This window comes from Pan troglodytes, chromosome 5 (assembly GCF_028858775.2).
Source record: "Pan troglodytes isolate AG18354 chromosome 5, NHGRI_mPanTro3-v2.0_pri, whole genome shotgun sequence".
Taxonomy (NCBI): domain Eukaryota; kingdom Metazoa; phylum Chordata; class Mammalia; order Primates; family Hominidae; genus Pan; species Pan troglodytes.
This window is the reverse complement of record NC_072403.2, coordinates 122,265,114-122,284,955: the sequence shown is the minus strand read 5'-3', so window position 1 is coordinate 122,284,955 and position 19,842 is coordinate 122,265,114. Positions and strand designations below refer to the sequence as shown.

Here is a 19,842-nt window from a genome sequence, read left to right as displayed (position 1 = left end):
AAGGAGCTGTTTTAGAATAGCACAGGTCGAAAGGGAAGGGAAAGATCCGCTAGTTAAATAGGATCAATGTGCTTTCCCAGCAATAACAGAAACCTTAGTGAGATACTCCCTGGCATGTGATGACTCCAAGGAAAAAGACTAGGGATTTGCTAGTAGCAACAGCAGCACAGCTCTGGTTTCCATTTCTCTTCTCTCTTGCTCTCTTTTTTTTTGTAATTGAGAGAGGGGTCTCGCTATGTTGTCCAGGCTGGCCTCCAACTTCTGGACTCAAGCAATCCTCCCACCTCAGCCTCCTGAACAGCTAGGACCACAGGCACACACCACGGTGCCCAGCTTCATTTCTCCTCTTATTTCAGCTGAGTTGAGATCCATTAAGCCCAATCCCCAAACAATTCAACCTGAAGGCAAGAGAAAAAGGAGCATAAATGGGTGCAAAACTAAAATAAATGTCTTTTATGATTTATAGTGAATGGCAACAATAACAAATTATATATGATAGCACCGTGTGCCCAGTGCTTCAAATGAGTGTTAGCTCATTTAACCATCTCATGACAATACCTCAGTACCCTATGAGGAAGTTACTATTATTACTGTTATTATTATTCTCATTTTAAAGATGAGGGAACAAAGCACAGAGGGTAAGGGTAACTCGTGAGCTGATGGGCATTGCATCCCAGCTAGGGCACTGAAGATTTCTGGGTGCTACTGCCTCATCAGAATAATCAAGGGACAGGCTCTCACTGTACAAGCTACATATGGGTAATCACAACTCCTTCCTTTCACTCTACAGCTTTGGGAAATTCCCAGAGCAAATAGGGGAAGGAAGGAAGAAAGGAAGAAGGGGGAGAGGGAGGGAGGAAAAGAAGGAAGGAAGGAAAGTTCCTTTTGCACTCCCTTCACTTCCCCGTGAGGTTCTGGGGGAGAACGGAATGGCTGCCAAGGGGGCTCCTGCTCTTGTGAATATGAAGGCCCCTTGTTAATGCCTAAAACTGCTAGTAACTGTGCTTAGAGGTTTGAGGGAGAACATTTGCACCCATGGGTACAAGGACACCTTGTAATAAACTGCTCCCTACATATTGCCCCCTGACCCTCAACCGTCACCATGGTGGGAGCCAGTGTGCCAGGGTTTCTAAAAGTTTGATCATGGACCACCTGTAGCTTAGCTTTGGGGGAGTCACCACTGACTTAAAACTCTCTGGAGGTGGGGCTTTTGAACCTGCCTTTGAATAACTCCCTGGGGGATTCTCATGTACACTTAAGTGTGAGAGCCTCCGTATTATGATCTGAAAATAATATAGTTCTTAGCGTTTCCCCAGGGCAAAAGCAGTAACGCGATGAGAAAGAAAAATGGCTTTTGACCTCAGGATTTTTAATATATTCACAAGCTCAGTTGAAATGACACAGCCCTGAGATTTTTGCCTTTAAGCATGCTGTGCCTCACTTTATCCTGTCAGTTGCCTGGTAATCGTTTCTGACCTTAAAAGGTTTTTTTAAAAGCCCTTGACTTTGGGAAAGTTTTAACCAGGAATGTTTTTGACTTCAAAGTGATCTGTAGCTGGGAGATTATTTCTGGCATGTGTCATAATGCTGAGATGAGTGGAAGGTGCAGGAGGGTCCACACTGTGTAGGTGGTCCTATGGAAAAGATGTTTTGATCATTCCTAACCTAAGCCCTTTCATTGTCATAGAATCCAGGAATGCCTCATTGTGGGAGCTAATGTTTGTAAATAAACCTCTCTAACAATGCCTCAGATGTGTTTTCCGAACACATCCAAGAAAGTGGGTGTGTGTGTCTGTGTGTGTATGTTGCGTCTTTCATCAGAACTTCCTGCCCAAGGGCTCCAAAGCCTAGGGTTCCCTCAGAGCCACCACTGCAGTGTTCACCCTGTCCATGCACTGTTCTCCCCACATCCACATCTTTGACCTTAGTTCTTTGTCCCCCTGAGGCTTATGTGATGCATTCCCTGATTCTTTCCAAGTTCCTTCAGGGAAACAAAAAGGTACCAGGTTGGAGGTATTATTATTTGTCAGCCAGCCAATATGGGTTTGACTATGATTCTTTTTAGGTTAGGATGGATTAGCAACAAGAACTGTGGTATCTTGAGTCTGACGCCAGCAGAATTGGGGTGCGATGTCTGTTGTCTGTTAACAATTCCAGAGACATGATTAAGGCCTGCCCCATACAAGGCATTGCTGGTGGTGCAGAAGTGATTAAGACCCCCATCCCAATGCCTGAGAAACATCCCCGGGAGAGGAAGGATAAAACAAGTCCACAAATGTTAGAGTAAGAATGGGAGAACACGGGGGAACTAAAAAGAGGCAGGGAAGCCTTGTGCTGTCTTTCTCTGCCAGGCCTGGGCATTAAGACATTCCCCAGGCATTTTCCATAAGACCAGCCCAGAGCCAGCTTTATTTGGTTGTGGAATAGGCAGTGGTGTGATTTTAGGCAGGGCTCCCAGCCTCAAATAGCAGTTCCAATGTCTGTCATTCTATTATAACTTTGTTCTAGGTCTCGAAAGCTTTTATCGTGGTGGGTTCTTTCTTGAACACAGATGTTTCTGTTAGGGTCCTAAGTCATGGTGAGCTAGTATCTTACTTATTTATTTATTTATTTATTTATTTATTTATTTATTTATTTATTTGAGACAGGGTCTGACTCCATCATCACCCAGGCTGGAGTGCAGTGGCATGATCTCGACTCACTGCAGCCTCAACCTCCCAGGCTCAAGCAATCCTCCTATCTTAGTCAGCCTTTCGAGTAGCTGGGACTATGGGAACACACCACCATGCCTGGCTAATTTTCTGATATTTTTGGTAGAGATGGGGTTTCACCATGTTGCCCAGGGTGGTCTCGAACTCCTGAGCTCAGGCAATCCACTCACCTCAGCCTCCCAAAGTACTGGGATTACAGACCTGAGCCACCTTGCTCGGCCTGAGCTAGTATCTTAATATTTAGCTATACCTTTAGGGTGGAGAGGAGAAAACTAATTGACAGTCCAGTGAACACAAATCCTATCTGGGATGTGGCTTGAGATTGGCATTTGAGGGGAGTTGAAGAATGGGTTCAAGTGTAGCAACAGGAGAATAGGAGGAAACTAAAAATAAACTTTGCTTAGTTCATCCTTCTGTTAGGCGCTGGCTTAAGGCTATCCTTTGAGGTTTCCCAACAATAACAAAGGAATATTTGATGGCTTTAAATGGGATTAAAACAGCCTTTTTTGGTGGACTTAAAAATTAATGATAGAACTTCACACTGAAAGACTTATGATTTTGCCTTCATGTAGCATTCTACTCTTAAGAATTTAATGTGACAAAATAACTATGAATGAACACAGACTTGATTCATTCCTCACTCTTCAATTCAGCAACTATTTATTGAGCATATACTACATGCCAGATACTGTTCTAGGCACCAGGATTATAGCAATAATCAATGGAAACAAAGTCCCTGACGTCGTGGAGCTTACATTCTAGTTGGGGAAGACATCATAAACAAGGCATTATGTTACCAAATCTCAGAGTCAGTTTCCAGCCCACATCTTATTAGACCTCTCAGTCTGTTCCTTCTAGAAATACTCTCTTCATTTGGTTTCTGGAACACCACATTCTCTTACCTTACTGCTTATCTATCTCAGTAGCCTTTGTTGGATGCTCATCTTCCTGACTTTAAACTGGTGAACCCCAGAACTAAGCCTTCAGATATTTCACACCTGTATGCTGACGATCCAGTTTTCTATTTCCAGCCCTCACCACTCCCCTGAGTTTCAGTCTTTTAGATCCAACTGCCTATGCCACATCTCCATTTGTATGTCCAATAGGTTTCCCAAACTTAACGGGACTACCAAAATCTTACTGGATTTTCTCCTCTAATTGCTCTTAGTTGAGTCTTTCCCTTCTCAGTTAACGGCAACTTAATTCTTCCAGTTACTCAGGAAAAAACCTCGGAATCATTCTTGACTTCTTTCTTTCTCTCACACTGCATATCTGCTCCATCAGATTTAGCTACAAAGAAGTCCATCACAGCATTGTTTATAAAAATGAAAAACTGGTAATTATCCAATTGTTCAACAATGGAAGAATGGTTAATATGGTACATGTTGTAGTTAACAGGTTACTGTTTAAGGACATTTTCCATATGGAAAATTTCATACATGCTCAAAAATAAAGAGCTGTGAACCCATCATCTAGCTACAACAATGATCAACTCACAGCCATTCTTGCTGCATTTATACTCCCACTTCTCTCCCATCTCCCCACTAGATTGTTGTTAAGCAAATTCCAAACAACATATTATTTAATACATAAACTATATAACATATTATGTTACAAAAGCACATTATAAAGAAATATATATAATATGATTTCATTTTTGAAAACCATCTACATGTGTAGGATAGCTATATCTGAATCGTGTTATGAATGTTGGTATCTTCTTTTGCTTGTGTATATTTTCCACAGTGAGCATGTACACAGAGAAAAGGTGATGAGAGGTTGGGGGATGTTGATGTCAGACATTCTAACTTCATTCTTTTGTAAATTTGATCACTTTAATTCAGACTGGGTGATATGGTTTGGATGTTTGTCTCCTCCAAATCTCATGTTGAAATGTGACTTCCAGTGTTGGAGGTGGGGCCTAGCGGGAGATATTGGATCATGGGGGTGGATCCCTCACGAATGGCTTAGCACTATCCCCCCTTTGTGATAAGCGAGTTCTTGCTCTATTAGTTCATGGGCGATCTGATTGTTTAAAAGAGGCTGGCAGCTCCTTCCTTTCTCTCTTGCTCCCATTCTCACCATGTGATGCACTGGCTCACCCTTTGCCTTCTGCCATGACTGTAAACTTCCTGAGGCCTCACCAAAAGCAGATGCTGGCACTATGCTTCATGTACGGCATGCAGAACCAAGAGCCAATTAAACCTCTTTTTGTTATAAATTACTTAGCCTCAGGTATTTCTTTATAGTGACACAAAAAAGGACTAACACACTGGGTATGTCACATTGTGAGATATAAATAACCACTTGATGAAGGTGAGGATACTGTCGGCTCTGTTTTCTCTTTGGACAGTCTATAATTTAAAATGACCACATTGGCATCTATAGTTACAGCAGGTTTTCTCAACTTAGGCTCTCCTGACATTCTGGGCTGGACAAGTCTTTGTTGCGGAAGGCTATCTTTTGCATTGGAGGAGGCTTAGCCGCATCCCTAGTCTAATAGGTAGCCATTAGACGCCAGTAGCATCCTCCAGTGGTAACAACCAAAAACATCTTCAGACATTGCCAAATGTCCCCTGGGAGGCAAAACCAACCCTGGTTGAGAATCACAGCACTACAGCAGGTGTCCATGTTGAAATGCATGTTGTTTAGGAGATTAGAAATGTTCTGTTTCACACATTTTTCTGGCTAAAACCTCTAGGAGGATGTAATTTGTGATCTGATGAAAGCCGCTATTGTGGTTTACTGACCTGCTTGTTTAATTAACCAGCCTATGACACAGCGGTTAATGATTATCTGCATTTTTGAGACGCATCCAGAAAGGACTGAGACAAGTTCAACTTTATAAGAAAAGCAAAGGTCGTGAATGAAAGATTGCTTGTCAGCTACAACAGTGATCCATTAGATTTGCCTCTTCAGTCCACAGACTGACCCATTTTACTATTCATTATCATCCACCACACAGGAAAATACTGTGTGGAAGTTAAAAATAGATTTCTTCCAGAAAATTGATGCTACATACATATAAACAGTTCTTTTTTATTAGTAATAAACACATAGACATAAACACAACTGCAAAATATAAAAGGCTATTTAAATATTCCATGTAATTTGAATTTTTTTCCATAATGAAAACATTTTATTAGAGAACTGTAGAAATGAGATAAAGGAAAATATGAGGTCATCCTGCCCATTCTCTTCAAGAACTACACTGTTTTGTATGCACCCCCACTCCAACCTCCACCCCCAGCCCAGAGTCTTATTAAATATCCCCATTTTAATAATATAGGAGAGTGCTTATGCTTCCCCACCCACCCCCAGAGAGAAACTCAACAGAGGAGCAGAGGGTACGCACTAGTGGCACCACGATCTTCAAAATATGACTTCTCTAGTTAGCGGCACTATGTTGACTGCATAGAAAATAAAACTTCCAGCAAAGTCTACATCAGACACTACCAATCCAGGTTTATCAAGCACCCTACAAACTCTGTCTTAAAGAGCCTTATACAACTTAACAGAGTTCGTTTCTTGATGATTGTTATTTTCTTGAAATTATTGGGTACTCTGAATTCCAGAGAATACTGTATAAATTATTTGTAAATTTCCTTATACTTTATCTTTGCCCACTTTGGAATCAATGCTTACTTTTTGTTTTTCATGACAACATCCAGGATTTTCTTCAATGCTAAATAACAAAATAATTACTATTGAGATCCTTCTGTGAGCCAGGTATTATTTGGGCATGAAACATATAATATTTTATGCAACATTTATAATCCTGCCATATATATAGATCTGTTTATTCATGGGAAAACGGAAACTCAGAGAAGTCCAGTACTTTGTTGAAAGTCTCATAGTGCTTGAACAGCAGGGTCCTGGTTCAAACACAGTTCAAGTAAATAGTCACAGGATGTGAGGCTGGCTCTCAGTTTGTGTAAGGAAAAACTCGTACTTGTTTAAATTTGTTAAAATAGAACCCATCTGCAATATCCCCTGGACTCATCTAAGAAAAAAGCAAAAGTCAATCCTAATGGAACGTTCAGGAGCCTGAAGATCTGGTGTGGCCAGGGGGTGGACTAGACTGGGTGGAGATATTTTGTTAAATGTAGAGAAACAGCCCAAGTGCTTTGTTCACTAGCAGGGAATAAATTGGGTCTTTCTTAAGCCAGGAAGGGAAGAGGATTTTAGAGACGAGGGCTCCCTACGGAAAATACCCAACATTCAAAAGGGCAGGGGGGTAGGGCCCCATATTTGTTCTCTCTTGTCCATGCTGTAGGCTGTTACGGGGGAAGAGGATAGGTCTGCAGGCGCAGTCTCCCATGGAAGCATGGAAAATGCAAGAGTAAAGCAAGGAAAAAAAGAAAAGTGATTACAGCTTAAAAAAATCTAAACCCAAACTCAAACCTAAAACCCAAACCCACCCCAAATGGGTTGTGGGAAAGGATTCTACTAACAATTGAAAATGGAACATCCACCACTGGACTTCAGGCTGTGAGAGTTCAGTCTGATTAATTAAGGTCAAGGTGGTGATGGAAATACCAGCTGGGGAGCATTTTGCCGAAAGATAAATTTGTCCCTCTGTATTTCTGCGAGACAGCAGGGAGGTGTGTGTTTGGAGCTAAATTAATTTGATTTACATCATGCCATGGTAACTTCTGTTCTCTCTCCCCCCTCCTCACCAACCCGCTGTCAGATGTCTTAGCTGGCTTTTTCCCTCTTCTTCTTCACCCCCACACATTTCATAACACGGAAAGAAAGCACGAATTGGCTTCAGGCAGAATTTAGACATAGAATAACTCTAATTTGATTATTCTGCATTGAGTGCTATTCTCTTCGCCCCCCAATCCCTTTCTTTCTTGAGAGAGAGAGAGAAGTTGTAAGCCCGGGCATAAGTGCTATTTATTTTTATATTGTGCTTAATGGTGCAAACTGCTTGACTGTTCCTTGTATGCTCACCTACCCTCCTCCTGTGTTTCTCCAACAACACTAATACCAGAAAATGAAGTTATGGCCCGGGATCCCGTTAGGAATGCGCTTTTTCTGGCCCTATGTCTTTCAGCTCCGTCAGGCTTTGGAGGCCGGGGCGGAGGGCACCTCTTGAGGGACCCTGCACAGCCGGGCCCTGGCACCTCCGGAGGGGCGGAGAGGGCCCCCTGTGACCGCGTTCGGCCCACCACCGTTCCAGCGGCGGTGCGCGCTCGGCAGGGCAGGATAAGGTTACGCTGGGGCTTCCTCGGTCGGGAGGGAGGGAGGCGGGTCCGAGCCCGCACCCCGGCCCGCGGGGGAGTTCCCACAGTTGGCCGCTCCGGCCTGTGGGGCTACATCCCTGCTGCCGGCCAGGCGCGGCCCGCGGGACCCCGAGTGTAGCGCCATGGCCCGGGAGAGGCCGCCCGGGAGGGGCTGCGGCGTCCTGCGCCGGTGTCTACTCGGGGCCGCGCTGTTGCTCGGCCTGCGGCTCTGCGCAGAGCTGCGGCGCGCCGGGCCCGGGTCCCCCACCCGCAGCGCCCCGCCGGGCCCGGCCTGGCGGCCACCTGGGCCGCACCTGCCGCCCGCGCCGGGCCAGCCGCGCGGCGCCAGCAGGAGGCAGGTGACCTACGTGCGCAGCGGTCGCCGGGCGCCGCCGGGGGGCGGCGGGAGCGGGACGCCGGAGCCTGGCTGCTGTGCCCCGCGCGGGCGCCCCCGCCGGAAGGTCAGTTGCAAAGCGGTCGGTCTTGGGCCTGGGACCAGAAGCCCCCTCCCGACCGCGCTACGGAGCCCGGCGCTCAGGTCCCGCAGGCCGCCTCGCTGGGACCTCCGGAGGCTTCCGCTTCTTCTCTTCCCCCTGTGCTCTCTTAGGCGGCTCCACGGGTCGCATCTTTCAGTGCCCAGATAGACTGAAGTGCGGCCAAGCGGAGTTCATTCACTATTCAGCCAGTACTTGGGCGTCGCCGTGGCCGGGCGCCCTTCTAGGCTCCGCGCATCCCGTGAAGAAGGACGGAGCCCTGTTCTCACGGAGGGTACACTTTAGTAGGGGAGTGTTTGCGTGATAGGCAGGGAAAGGGAAAGGAAGGCGTTGTGGCTGCCATTGATGTGCTGTGCTGCTCCCAGCCTTCTGCTTAAGGCCTGGACAGAGTTGGGTGGGTATCGCCGTGAATGGCCTATCCACGCCACTGCCTTCATCTCGCTGAAGATCCACCAGCTGGCCGAATTTCCCTGGAGTCTCATTCCAGGCGTTGGCTGGGGGCTGGGAGGCTGGCGCCAGCTGAGAAGCCGAGCACCCAGCCCCACTTAATGAGAAGTTAATTGGATCCTCGAGGACCCAAGTAATAACCTGGGTTTGTCTTATAACTCTCGACCGTGTTGTGCCTCCTACCTCATTAACTTCTTGGCTTACACCTCATTGATTAGTCCATTTTTAGCCTCTGATTGTTAAGGTTTTGGGCTCATCTCCTTTCTGGAGCTCGGTAATTTGCGTCGTACATGGAAATGAAAAGAACTACAGGTATGAGCTCTCCTCATCCTTTTACCCATCAACTCCTGCTTTCCAGCCTCAACCACGTTCTCCAAAGCAACTACTTTCCGTTGCCCGGCTGTTCCTCGTTTCTTTTAGACATCCACCCCAACCTCCACCCCGCTTCCCATCACCGGTCCTGGAGGGGAGGGAACAACTCTTCCTTTGCCTCGCTGCTGTCTTCGGCTGCCCAGTGCTAGCCTACTTTTCAGCACCACAACCCAGCACTCCTGCCGGGCTTCCCTTCCTCGCTTCCTTCGGGCCTCGCCCTCCGTCTTTCCACACCACTGCTGTTCCTTGCTGGGCCATCGTGCTAACTTCCTGGATAAACTGAAATACCTTTTTCTATCTCGCAAACCTCACCTCCTGTGTAAAGTCTTGATTAGCTCTTCCAGAAGAAAGCAGCCACTTCCTCTCCAAGTTCCTAATTCACTGTCCGTGATACCATGTTAAACATTCAGCACAGTTTTGCCAAGGGCTTACCAGGTAGGCATCTGGTGCTGGAGGCACAAAACAAGTTCAGATTCTCGTGGGGGAGGCTCTTAGCACAGGCATCCGGTGATTTCCAATCCTGTAATTGAGGCCTTCAGCTCTGCCTGGGGAGTCAAGAAAGGCTGCTCAAGGCGGGGGACATATTTGAGTTACAATGTGATGTTTCTTTCTTTTCTTTTCTTTCTTTTTTTTTTTTTTTATTTGAGCCAGAGTCTTGCTGTGTCGCCCAGGCTGGAGTACAGTGGCTTGATCTTGGCTCACTGCCACTTCCGCCTCCCGGGTTCAAGCGATTCTTCTGGCTCAGCCTACCGAGTAGCTGGGATTACAGGTGTGCACCACCACGCCGGGCTAATTTTTGTATTTTTAATAGAGATGGGGTTTCACCATGTTGGCCAGGCTGGTATCGAACTCCTGACCTCAAGTGACCCACCCGCCTCAATCCCCCAAAGTGCTGGAATTACAGGCGTGAGCCACTGCGCCAGGCCAACACTGTGATGTTTCTTAAGAGTGGGGCTTCTTTTATTCCCCTCTGGATGTCCTCAAATGTTCCATCCTTGACACCCTCAACCCCTCCCTGCAGTTTTCCTTTTAGATTCACTCATCATCTGTTGTTTCTGCTGTCATCTGTCAAATAATTACTCTTAACTCTTTGTCTGTACCTCAAACGACAGTACTGATGGCTGGAGCCTGTCCTACAAAGGACAGGTTTGGAATGCATAGACTCAGTGGGGCGCTGGAGGGGAGGTTCACACTCATCCCTGCTAGGAGCTAGGAGGCTGCCACAGTGATTCAGGCTGGAGATGGGGGTGGCTTGCTGTGGTAGGTGTGGAGGTGGTGAGAAGTGGTTGGTTTCTGGATGTGTTTGGAAGGTGGATGAGGAGGAGCAGTTATTTCTCTCTTGTTTGTTTTGTTTGGGGGATAGATGGAAAGCAGGAATTCAGTTTAAGATATCCTTCAGGCATGCATGTGAAAATGTCAAATAGGCAACCGGACGTGTGAGTCCAGAGCTTGGAGGAGATGTCCAGGCTGAAGGTGGTGATTTGAGAATCATCCAAGTACAAATGGCACTAAAACTGAGAGATCGTATGTGGTCATCTAGGAAGTGAGTGTGGCTAACAAAGAGAAGCAATCCGAGCCTGTGGCCTGGGGCTCAGTTTTATTACAATTAAATTAGGGAAAAAAGTAAAGGAAATGTTTAGCTTTGTGCCTGGCATGTTTAGCTCTCAGTAATGGTAGCTTTGCTTTCTACAGTAGGACCCAGGTTTTTAGCCTCAGACAGTCTCCAAACGTCATTCACTGTAACCTACAAAGGTGGCTTATGCTGACTCCTCTACCTGCAAGGCCCCATCCCCCTTTCTTATGACTCCTGCCCTTTTCACCCTTGGACATTCCTCAGGTCAAGGTTCATAGCCCAGAAACCTTCCCATAGCAACCCTGCTTCATGCTGACCCCTCCCCCACTTGGAATGACAACAGAAAGAGTCTGATTTGTGCATTGCTTTGTACAAGTTGAGGCCTGATAATCCATTTCGGATGGAATGTTTTGTCTCCACAGTTGTTCTTGATGGGAAGGATTGCATTTCCCATAGTGACCCCTAGTAAATGTTTACTCCTGAGACCCCAGTATGTGAAAGTATAAGAATCTTACTATTTCAGCCTATTCAGTAACTGTAAATGTCTTTGGTTAAAAATTTATAAGAAATAAATGGGCCTTTTGCTATTTCTAAAATATTAAGTTTTTAGTCTCCTAAGGTAAACATTTTCTTAGATTTCCTTCTCGCTAGCTATTATTTTCGGGATATACATCTAACCTTCCCAAATCCCTAGATAGTGTTGATCTTGAATTTGTTTTATTCTCCCATTATTTCACAGTTGAATTAAAATATTCCTTAAAACTATAGAAAGATCAGTTATCTAATCCATCCTCCCACTTCTGGGAACAAAGCTCAATAACCCCATATCTCTCTAGGGACAAGTCTTGTTTCTTTTCTGCCTCACATCAAGACAGCAGTGTAATGTAAGCTGAATGTACCATTAAGTAATTGAAATAAAATTAGGAAGCTATTTGTTAAACTCCTTGGATCACAGTGTATTTAGATTTTGTTTGTTGAGAATACTGATCAACAATATTCTTAGGTTCTTGGTTACTTTGCCCCAGGCACCTCCCAGATTGATAAAGGAGAAAAAGTTCCATTCTATTTTGAGGACAGCTTTCTGGGTAGATGAAAACCTGCATGAAATAATTGGGTTGCCAAGTATTTCTTGTTACTCTGCTTCCATTCCAGGTGTTAGAGGCACCAAAATTCTGCCACTTTAATCACAGCTTATGCTCCTCTTAAAGAAAACAATCTGCTATAAAAAAGAGTAGTGAAGTGTAGTCCTCATATAATTCTTTCTTTCCTCGTCCCCTTCTTCATGGAGCCATGCAAGAACTAGCTCTAAATATTTTCAGATCTTTTGACATCAGGGGTTCTAATTTTCAAGCTTTGCAAAATGAGAGCCAATGACAGATGATGGATAAATACTGCCCTTTTTGATTATGCCCACCCTGGAACCTATATATTCTTGTGTATTACAGATTCTTTAAGCATTCTGTCGGGACTCTTCATCTCCAAATTTCGCATACTATGCATGCATAAAAATACCACTGTGATTCTTTTATTTTCTCTCTGTTTTCTATCTGCATGTGTTTCTGTTTGGGTTTTTTTTTCTTTCTTAAATGAAACAGACCTTTACTATGATTACAGATAAAGTTCTTTTTGAAGGGATTTATAGAGGACTAGATATGGTCTTCATGATTTATGCTTTTTAATGCAGCTCTTGGGTGGATGTTTTATCTCTTATAGGTTGGCAATCCACCTAAAAGACAGATGCAACATACAGGGCCCATTTGCAAAAGAGAGACACTCACTCAGTGGCCAAGCTTCCCGAAAAAGTTTCATCTCTCTTATCGGATATATTTTACTTGACATTTAATATGTTGGATAGAAAAGTGACTTCTGAGTCACAGAGCTCCAGAACCCAGCAATGTGCTGGCTTGGTTCGTTAGTTACAGATCTTTTGGAACCATGTGTCAGGCGGAAAAAAAAAAAAAAAAAGAACTGTTGCCTCTTCTCCTGAAAAACCATATGGCAAAATTTGGTTTTTCTTTCTCACTTCTTGTCATCTTCTTAGTTTTCTAATTCTGTGATTGTCATCAAGAAGAAAGAGGAAAAATGGTATGGGATGCCCCCTGATATGTCTAACTGCCTTAAGAGTCCTTATTCTTTACAAAATACTTGAAGATAAGTTTGAATTGCTTGTGAAACATGGCCCAGCAGTAGTTTCTAGCTCCTCAGGTTTTTGCCTGTGTACCTACACTTCTGTTCCTCAGGGAGCAACATTAATCAGTCCTCTCACACTGTCCTTAGGAGGCAAAGCATTTTCATTTTAAACAAAGTCATTGAGGGTAATTGAATAAGCTCCAGCAATATGTGGGTGTGAAATAGCAGTTGCTTAGTCGCACAAAGAGAAGCAGGTTTTTATTACAACTTTGATGTGTCGTGGATGAAGAATAGAGGCCTGCACTTTTTCCAAACCCCGTAGTTCCTCAGAGAGCATTCTGTGGGCAAAGGAACTGCTAATGGAGGCTCGATTGTTTTTCAACCACTGGTGGTGGAGATTTCAGCTTTTTGTGTGTAATTTGTCCCAGTCCATTTTCTCCAAGGAAAAGAATGTCTTGTCAGTTTTCTCAAATAGAATTGGATTTCCTTTTTAGTCTGTGAAGAGAATCAGGTCAAGTAGTTAAACCAAAGACTGTCAAGGGTAGGCATTTGAGTTTTTCCATCTGTGCTGTAATACTTTTGGAGTCCTTGTGCTTCTAAGGAGTTTGGCGTGCTTTGTTCTGTGGTTCATAGAAAGTAACATGAGCCTGTTTTACTTACCGTGGGACACACACCGAGGCAGGAATCTGCCAGCATTGATAAGCTTCTTTTAAAAACACCACTTGGGTCCTCTAGATACCTCACATGAGCTCCATTAATGTCTTATGTTCTGATAAAAAAAAAAAAGATACGAAAATTTGCTGTGCAAGAAACATTTTTATCCTGTTCAAATAATTGAATGAAAATTGAATTTCAAGAGCCTTATAATCTAGACCCATATGTAATATAAACCAATAGCAAGGTGGGTTGCTTGTTGACAGTTCAGGAGGTAAATTTGGCCCACGAATTTTATTTGAACCACACAGTGTTTTAAGTATTTGAACATAAATATCTTTATATGGGGCATATAGTGAGTCCAGTGAGGTCCAGCTCACCATTCTCTCCATTTACCTCACCTGTCTGATCTCTGAAGGCATTTGAAGTTACAACTATAAGACAGAGGTTGTTAAAATTAGCAATTATTTTCCTAAAAAGTGACAATCAAGGCTAAGGTTGCTAAGCTCAGTGACGGCATGGCACATGACTACTCGGTTCAGAAAAGCCAAAGGTCCTTTTAAATTGCTCCCGTTAAGGAAGATGAGTTACCTAAGGCTGTAGCTGGATACTGGGGAGGGTAAGATCGTAGGGGAATAGACTTAGTTAACCTAACATTCTTTTGGTTATGAACAGGAACTGGGCTCTAGCCTAACTTAAACAAAAAAGGAAGAAAAAAAGAATTAAAAAATAAACAACTGTATGTGCCTATAATAATTAACAATTAAATTTTTTTAGAATTAAATTTATTGGGAAACCTTGGGATTTCTCACTGAATTGGAGGAAGAGTTAATGACTGCCATGTGGAAGAGAGAAGGAATAGGGCTGTTACGGAAATCCCAGCTTTCTGAATTCTTTGATCTTCTCCCTCAAGTGCTATTATAATACAGGTCACCTCACTGGATTCCAGGGCTTGGTCTCTTTGACATTCACCCTGGATCAGCCAGCTCAGGCCACTTGACCTAAACAAAGGCCAAGGGCGCCTGCCCTATCCTGGAAGCCATTCTTAGAGAAAAGAGAAACTTTAAGTTACCCTAAGAAGTTAAGTCCTTGGCATGCCTTAAGTATTTGGTATAATTTTTATGCAGTTTTGCCCTTAGGTTTTTGTTTTTATCATATTTTATTCTATTATTTCAACCAACCCTTGGACTTGAGCACCTAGAAACAGAGTATAGGGTAGCTTTGGTTTTACTAATCCTAGACCCTAACATCAATGTGTGTGTGTGTGAATATACATATGTCTATACCCATCTAGCTAGCTCTATCTTTCTTTAACATTAACTATTTCTCTATCTACATGTAGTCTTATAGATAGCCTTATTTCCAAGTAGCATTGGCAATAAGTTGGCACTTTGGATATACTACTGACATTTTTAATTTAGTGAATATACGCCTACAAGATCTAGGTATATGTAATATTTTTTAAAGTAAAAAGTTATTTGTGAAGACATTGATTAATTTTTTACTTATTTGTTTATTTTTTTAGAGACAGGGTCTTACCCTGTTGCCCAGGCTGGAGTGCAGTGGTGCGATCATGGCTCGCTGCAGCCTCGACCTCCCAACTCAGGCCTCCCAAGTAACTGGTACTACAGCACTGTCACCCGGGCTGGAGTGCAGTGGCGCGATCTCGGCTCACTGCAACCTCCACCTCCTGGGTTCAAGTGATTCTCCTGCCTCAGCCTCCCAAGTAGCTGGGATTACAGGCGCCTGCCACCACGCCCAGCTAATTTTTTGTATTTTTAGTAGAGATGGGGTTTCACTCTGTTGGCCAGGCTGGTCTCAAACTCCTGACCTAGTGATCTGCCTGCCTCAGCGTCTCAAAGTGCTGGGATTACAGGCATGAGCCACTGAGCCTGGCCTAATTTTTTATTTTATTTTATTTTATTTTATTTTATTTTATTTTATTGAGACAGGGTCTCACTATGTTGCTCAGGCTGGCCTTGAACTGCTGGGCTCAAGTAATCCTCCCACCTTGGCCTCCCAAAGTTTTGGGATTACGGATGTGAGTCACCGCACCCGGCCCCCATTTCGAGGACTTTTAGTAGAGAACGTAAGTATCAGTATTTAGCCCATGATCCCAATTAGGGTTCTCAAACCAAACTTAGAGTCTCATATTCTTTGATTTTTTTTTTTCTGTCATGCATAGTTACCTTGCAGGAAAAAAAAATCTGAAAATTTCTTCAGGGCATCTGAATATTCACAGCCCCCCTTGCAACTGGCTAGCCTGGAATACTTTAATGCATGATTATTTCTGTATCAGTTAGGACTCTCTGGGTTGCAAGTGGCAGACCCAACTGAAACTAATACAAACAAGGATTGATTGAAACCCTCCTGGAGAGAAAAAGAAGAGCTGCAGGGACCAGGAAGGCTCTGGAAGTTGATTATGACTAAAATGAGCACTGAAGACCTTAGTTATCCATATTAGGCACTACCACAGATATAGTGAGTATTTACTATTCTTTTTGGTCACACCTTTGAATATCTTTCCCGTGTGTGAGGAATTCTCTGCCTTTCTAAGAAACAAAACAAAAAATAATTGCCACTTGTCTTTGCACCCAAAGTGCATTCATGTGACCTAGGCTTCACCATTTAGACACACCTGCATGAGAGTTTGGATTATACCCTACAGATGCAAAGCAGGTGGCACAAGGGCCACAGAGTAGCTCAGTGGCCGAGGTTCTATCAGAGGCATCCAGAGCTCAGGGTGGTGTCCATGCCCAGCAGTGAAGCTATGTCATCTACACTGGCATGTCTGGAGGTGGTATTCCTGCCCTTGAGATTCTGTAAGCTAATAAATCTTTAATCAATCCTTTTCTGCTTAACTAGCCAGGGTAGTTTCTATTGTTTACAACTAAGAACCTTGGCAGACCAATAAATTAGAGCTGGCAGTTTGGAAGGTTACAACTGTAACTTTTCCTTTTCAATTTTGCTTAGGTCTATTTAATACAGATTTTGGAACATGGTGATTGGGGCCCAAGTGAACTAAGGGCTGAAGGACCTTTCCCTGACAAGATAATAACATTTTACTTCAGATACTAAATCACACCAATCTGCTAACTTATTACTAGATCAACTCAATTTAATCAACACCAAGCCCTTTTTCATGGCACCATGCGCCTGAGGCATTAGGTGGGAGGGGCCAGTTTATGCTGTGGTCACAAACAATGCTCCGGACTCATGCTAGCAGAGGTTTATTTCTTGCTTGTGCCAGATATCTGTTGCAGGTGTAGGGTGCTGCTCTGTGCTGTCACTGCATCTCTCTGGACCCCATGCTAGCAGTGTGACTGCCATCTGGAACATTGCTGGTCACCTTGGCAGAGGGGTGAATGCTCTGGAGGATCTTTGCATGGCATTATTAAAAGCTCTAGCCTGGAAGCAACACACATTGCCTCTGCTCACAATCCAATGGTCAGAGCCAGTTGCTCAGTCCCACCCAATGCTAGAGGGACCATCCTGCTGTGTGCCATAGTCAGAGAGTTGGAGATGGGTAGCAAGCAATGCCAGCGGTCACCACAGTATAGTAACCCTTCAATCATCCGTGTCTAAATGGACATCGTCTAGGTCATGTTTCACGTTCGCTCACGGGAGCCTCTTTTCAGGGGACCGAGATCTAAAATGAAGCAGACACCTGAATTTAGCAGAACAGTGAACTAAAACAAGACTCCATTTACATCTTACAAACAGTGCCGTGGTGCATCCTGGAGTTTGTTAAATGCAATGATTCTTGTTGACATTGTTTATGTTAGATTCTTTGCACAGAGCAGGGGTGGGATGATGGTCTGCTGGTCTTTTTCTCTAGGGGGGTGGAATAAAGCAAATTATTTGAATAAATAAAGCCATGAGTGTAAGTGGGCCAAAGGCCTCTGATGAGATGAATCAGACTCCAAGTCAATCCATCTTCACGGCCATCACTTACTCATTTTTAGTTGGAGCTGGTTGAACGACCTCCAAACATGTTTTCAGAATCCGTCCCCAAATCAGAGGCAATATTCGTGTTTTATAGCATTTGCTATTGTGCACAATGCAACAGCAAGTCATTTTAGTTTATTTTTCATGTACTTTGACTAGAGCACAATCACTTAAAAATCCTGATTAGCAAAATACATGCTCATTGAGCTCAGAGTAATTAGGCCATAGAAGGGGGCCTCTTCCTTCAGCAGTTTCGGGAGTAGCGTATGGGAGAAGTCAGTGAAAGTAATACGTGGGATCTAGGAGTCCTGTTTACATGGTTTTACAAATTTCATGAAAATACTTCAGTATGGTGCAGCTTCATCTATAAGATGGGCTCATATTTTCATACTTGCAGTCAGCAGTTTAAATTCTGCTCCCTTGCTTAGTGGATATGGACAAGTGGCATATCCTCTCTGAACTTGAGTTTCTTCCTTTGAAAAAAAGTTACTAATACTTAACTCACAGGGTTGTCGTGAAGATGAAACGAGAGCAGGAAGGTGAAAGCACCTTGCAGGTGTTCACATGGAAAGAGTTCAGTCAATGAATATGATCTGTGTTCAGCCTTGTGTTTCCAGCTGGGGCACTGGCCTGTGAGTACCAAAAATGTATAGATGTGTGTGCTTGTGGTGGGTAAAGCCCAATGTTCACTGCAATTTTAAATATTTATTTTATTATTCTTGAAACGTAATGCATATATAATATGCTCAGGGATCAGAGGAGTTGGAATTTTTCTTTTTAATCTGAAATAAAAGCTAGCCATAACTAGTATATTTTTGTTAGTGTTTGTATTATAAATGTATTCCCCATATAACTCATTTATTATGAAATTGGTTGAGGCTTATTGTTCACATTAGTTTGTGATTTTTTTTCCTCTCAAAGCTAATTACAAATATCTTTTACAACATGCTGTTCAATGATTTTGGTCCATAGTAGGATTGACAGTATAAATGGGATTCCAGGCTTTTTAAATACCATTTTCCCTCGAAAGAATGTTTACAAATTTCCTATTAACTGGGTCACTTACTACCACTCCTCTGTTACCTCTTTAGTTCAAGGGAGGCCAGTTGGAGCAATTGTGGGTTAAGGAGCTAATTGCTAAATTGTTTTTCCAGTCTTGTCTTCCACATTTTAGTCAATTAAGTGCATATCATTATACTTGGTACTTTATATGCATTTTAAAGATAAACTCAGTCAACACAATAAAGTCTAAGTATCAGTGTTGCACATGGTTTTATGCGGAATATAATTCCTTCAAGCAGCTTATAATTTAAGAGTGGGGTAGGAGGGGCCTACTGTACTAGGAGAGTTGCATATATTTTTTCATTTAATTCTCAAAACAAAACCGTGAGGTAGGAATTGTTCTCATTTTGCAGACAGGGAAGTCAGGGCTCAACACTTTAATAAATTTGGGCAAGACACAGCTATAAGGCATGAAGTGAAGGTTTAAACTTAAAATCCAGGCTTTTTTCTATATTTGCCTGCTGAGAAGGGAGCTAACAACCAATTCTCATATACAGTGGATTCTTTACCAGATAAAAATTAAAATCTTGTAAACAAGAGGCACTACAAAGTTAAAAGACAAGTCATAGTCTGGGCAAGGATATCTACAATGTATAGCACCAATAAAGGATCAATGTCCAAAATTTTAAAAGAACGCCATCAAAGTGAAAAAGAAAACTGAACAGAAAAATAAACAAGAAATCAGTCAGGGATTAATAGAAGAGGAAACCTGAAAAGTCAAAAAAAAATGTATTTACATATAACGATGATTAATAAGGGGAAGAAAATCAAAACACAGTGAGATTTCTATTTCACCTCCATCATACTGGAAAAAATACAAATGTCTGATTGAAAAAAAGGATTGATGGCCATGTGCGCTGACTCACGCCTGTAATCCCAGCACTTTGGGAGGCTGAGGTGGGTGGATGACTTGAGATCAGGAGTTCGAGACCAGCCTGACCAACATAGTGAAACTCTGTCTCTACTAAATATACAAAAATTAGCTGGGCGTGATGGCACATGCCTGTAATCCCAGCTACTTGGGAGGCTGAGGCAGGAGAATCACTTGAACCGGGGAGGTGGAGGTTGCAGTGAGCCAAAATCATGCCATTGCACTCCAGCCTGCTGGGTGACAGAGTGAGACTCCATCTCAAAAAAAAAAAAAGAGAGAGAGAATAATATAGGGACAAAGGAACTGCTTATTACACTGTATCACCTGAAGTAGCTCCCTATCCCTACTCCTC

General features: G+C 43.3%; 1 protein-coding gene across 5 annotated transcripts in view; it reads left to right on the top strand.

Moving 5' to 3' along the window:
* The first annotated feature begins 7,958 nt into the window (after window positions 1-7,958).
* The window catches only part of METTL24 (methyltransferase like 24), a 172,736-nt gene continuing 160,852 nt past the window's right edge, over window positions 7,959-19,842 (top strand). For 4 of the 5 annotated variants that reach the window (XM_016956145.3, XM_054686891.1, XM_054686890.2 and 1 more), the window contains exon 1: window positions 7,997-8,400. In XM_016956145.3, the coding sequence (XP_016811634.1) occupies window positions 8,083-8,400 (318 nt within the window). In that variant the 5' untranslated portion in view covers window positions 7,997-8,082. Of the gene's footprint in view, window positions 8,401-19,842 lie in introns of all 5 variants that reach the window. The other variant, XM_001154509.7, reaches the window with a different exon arrangement.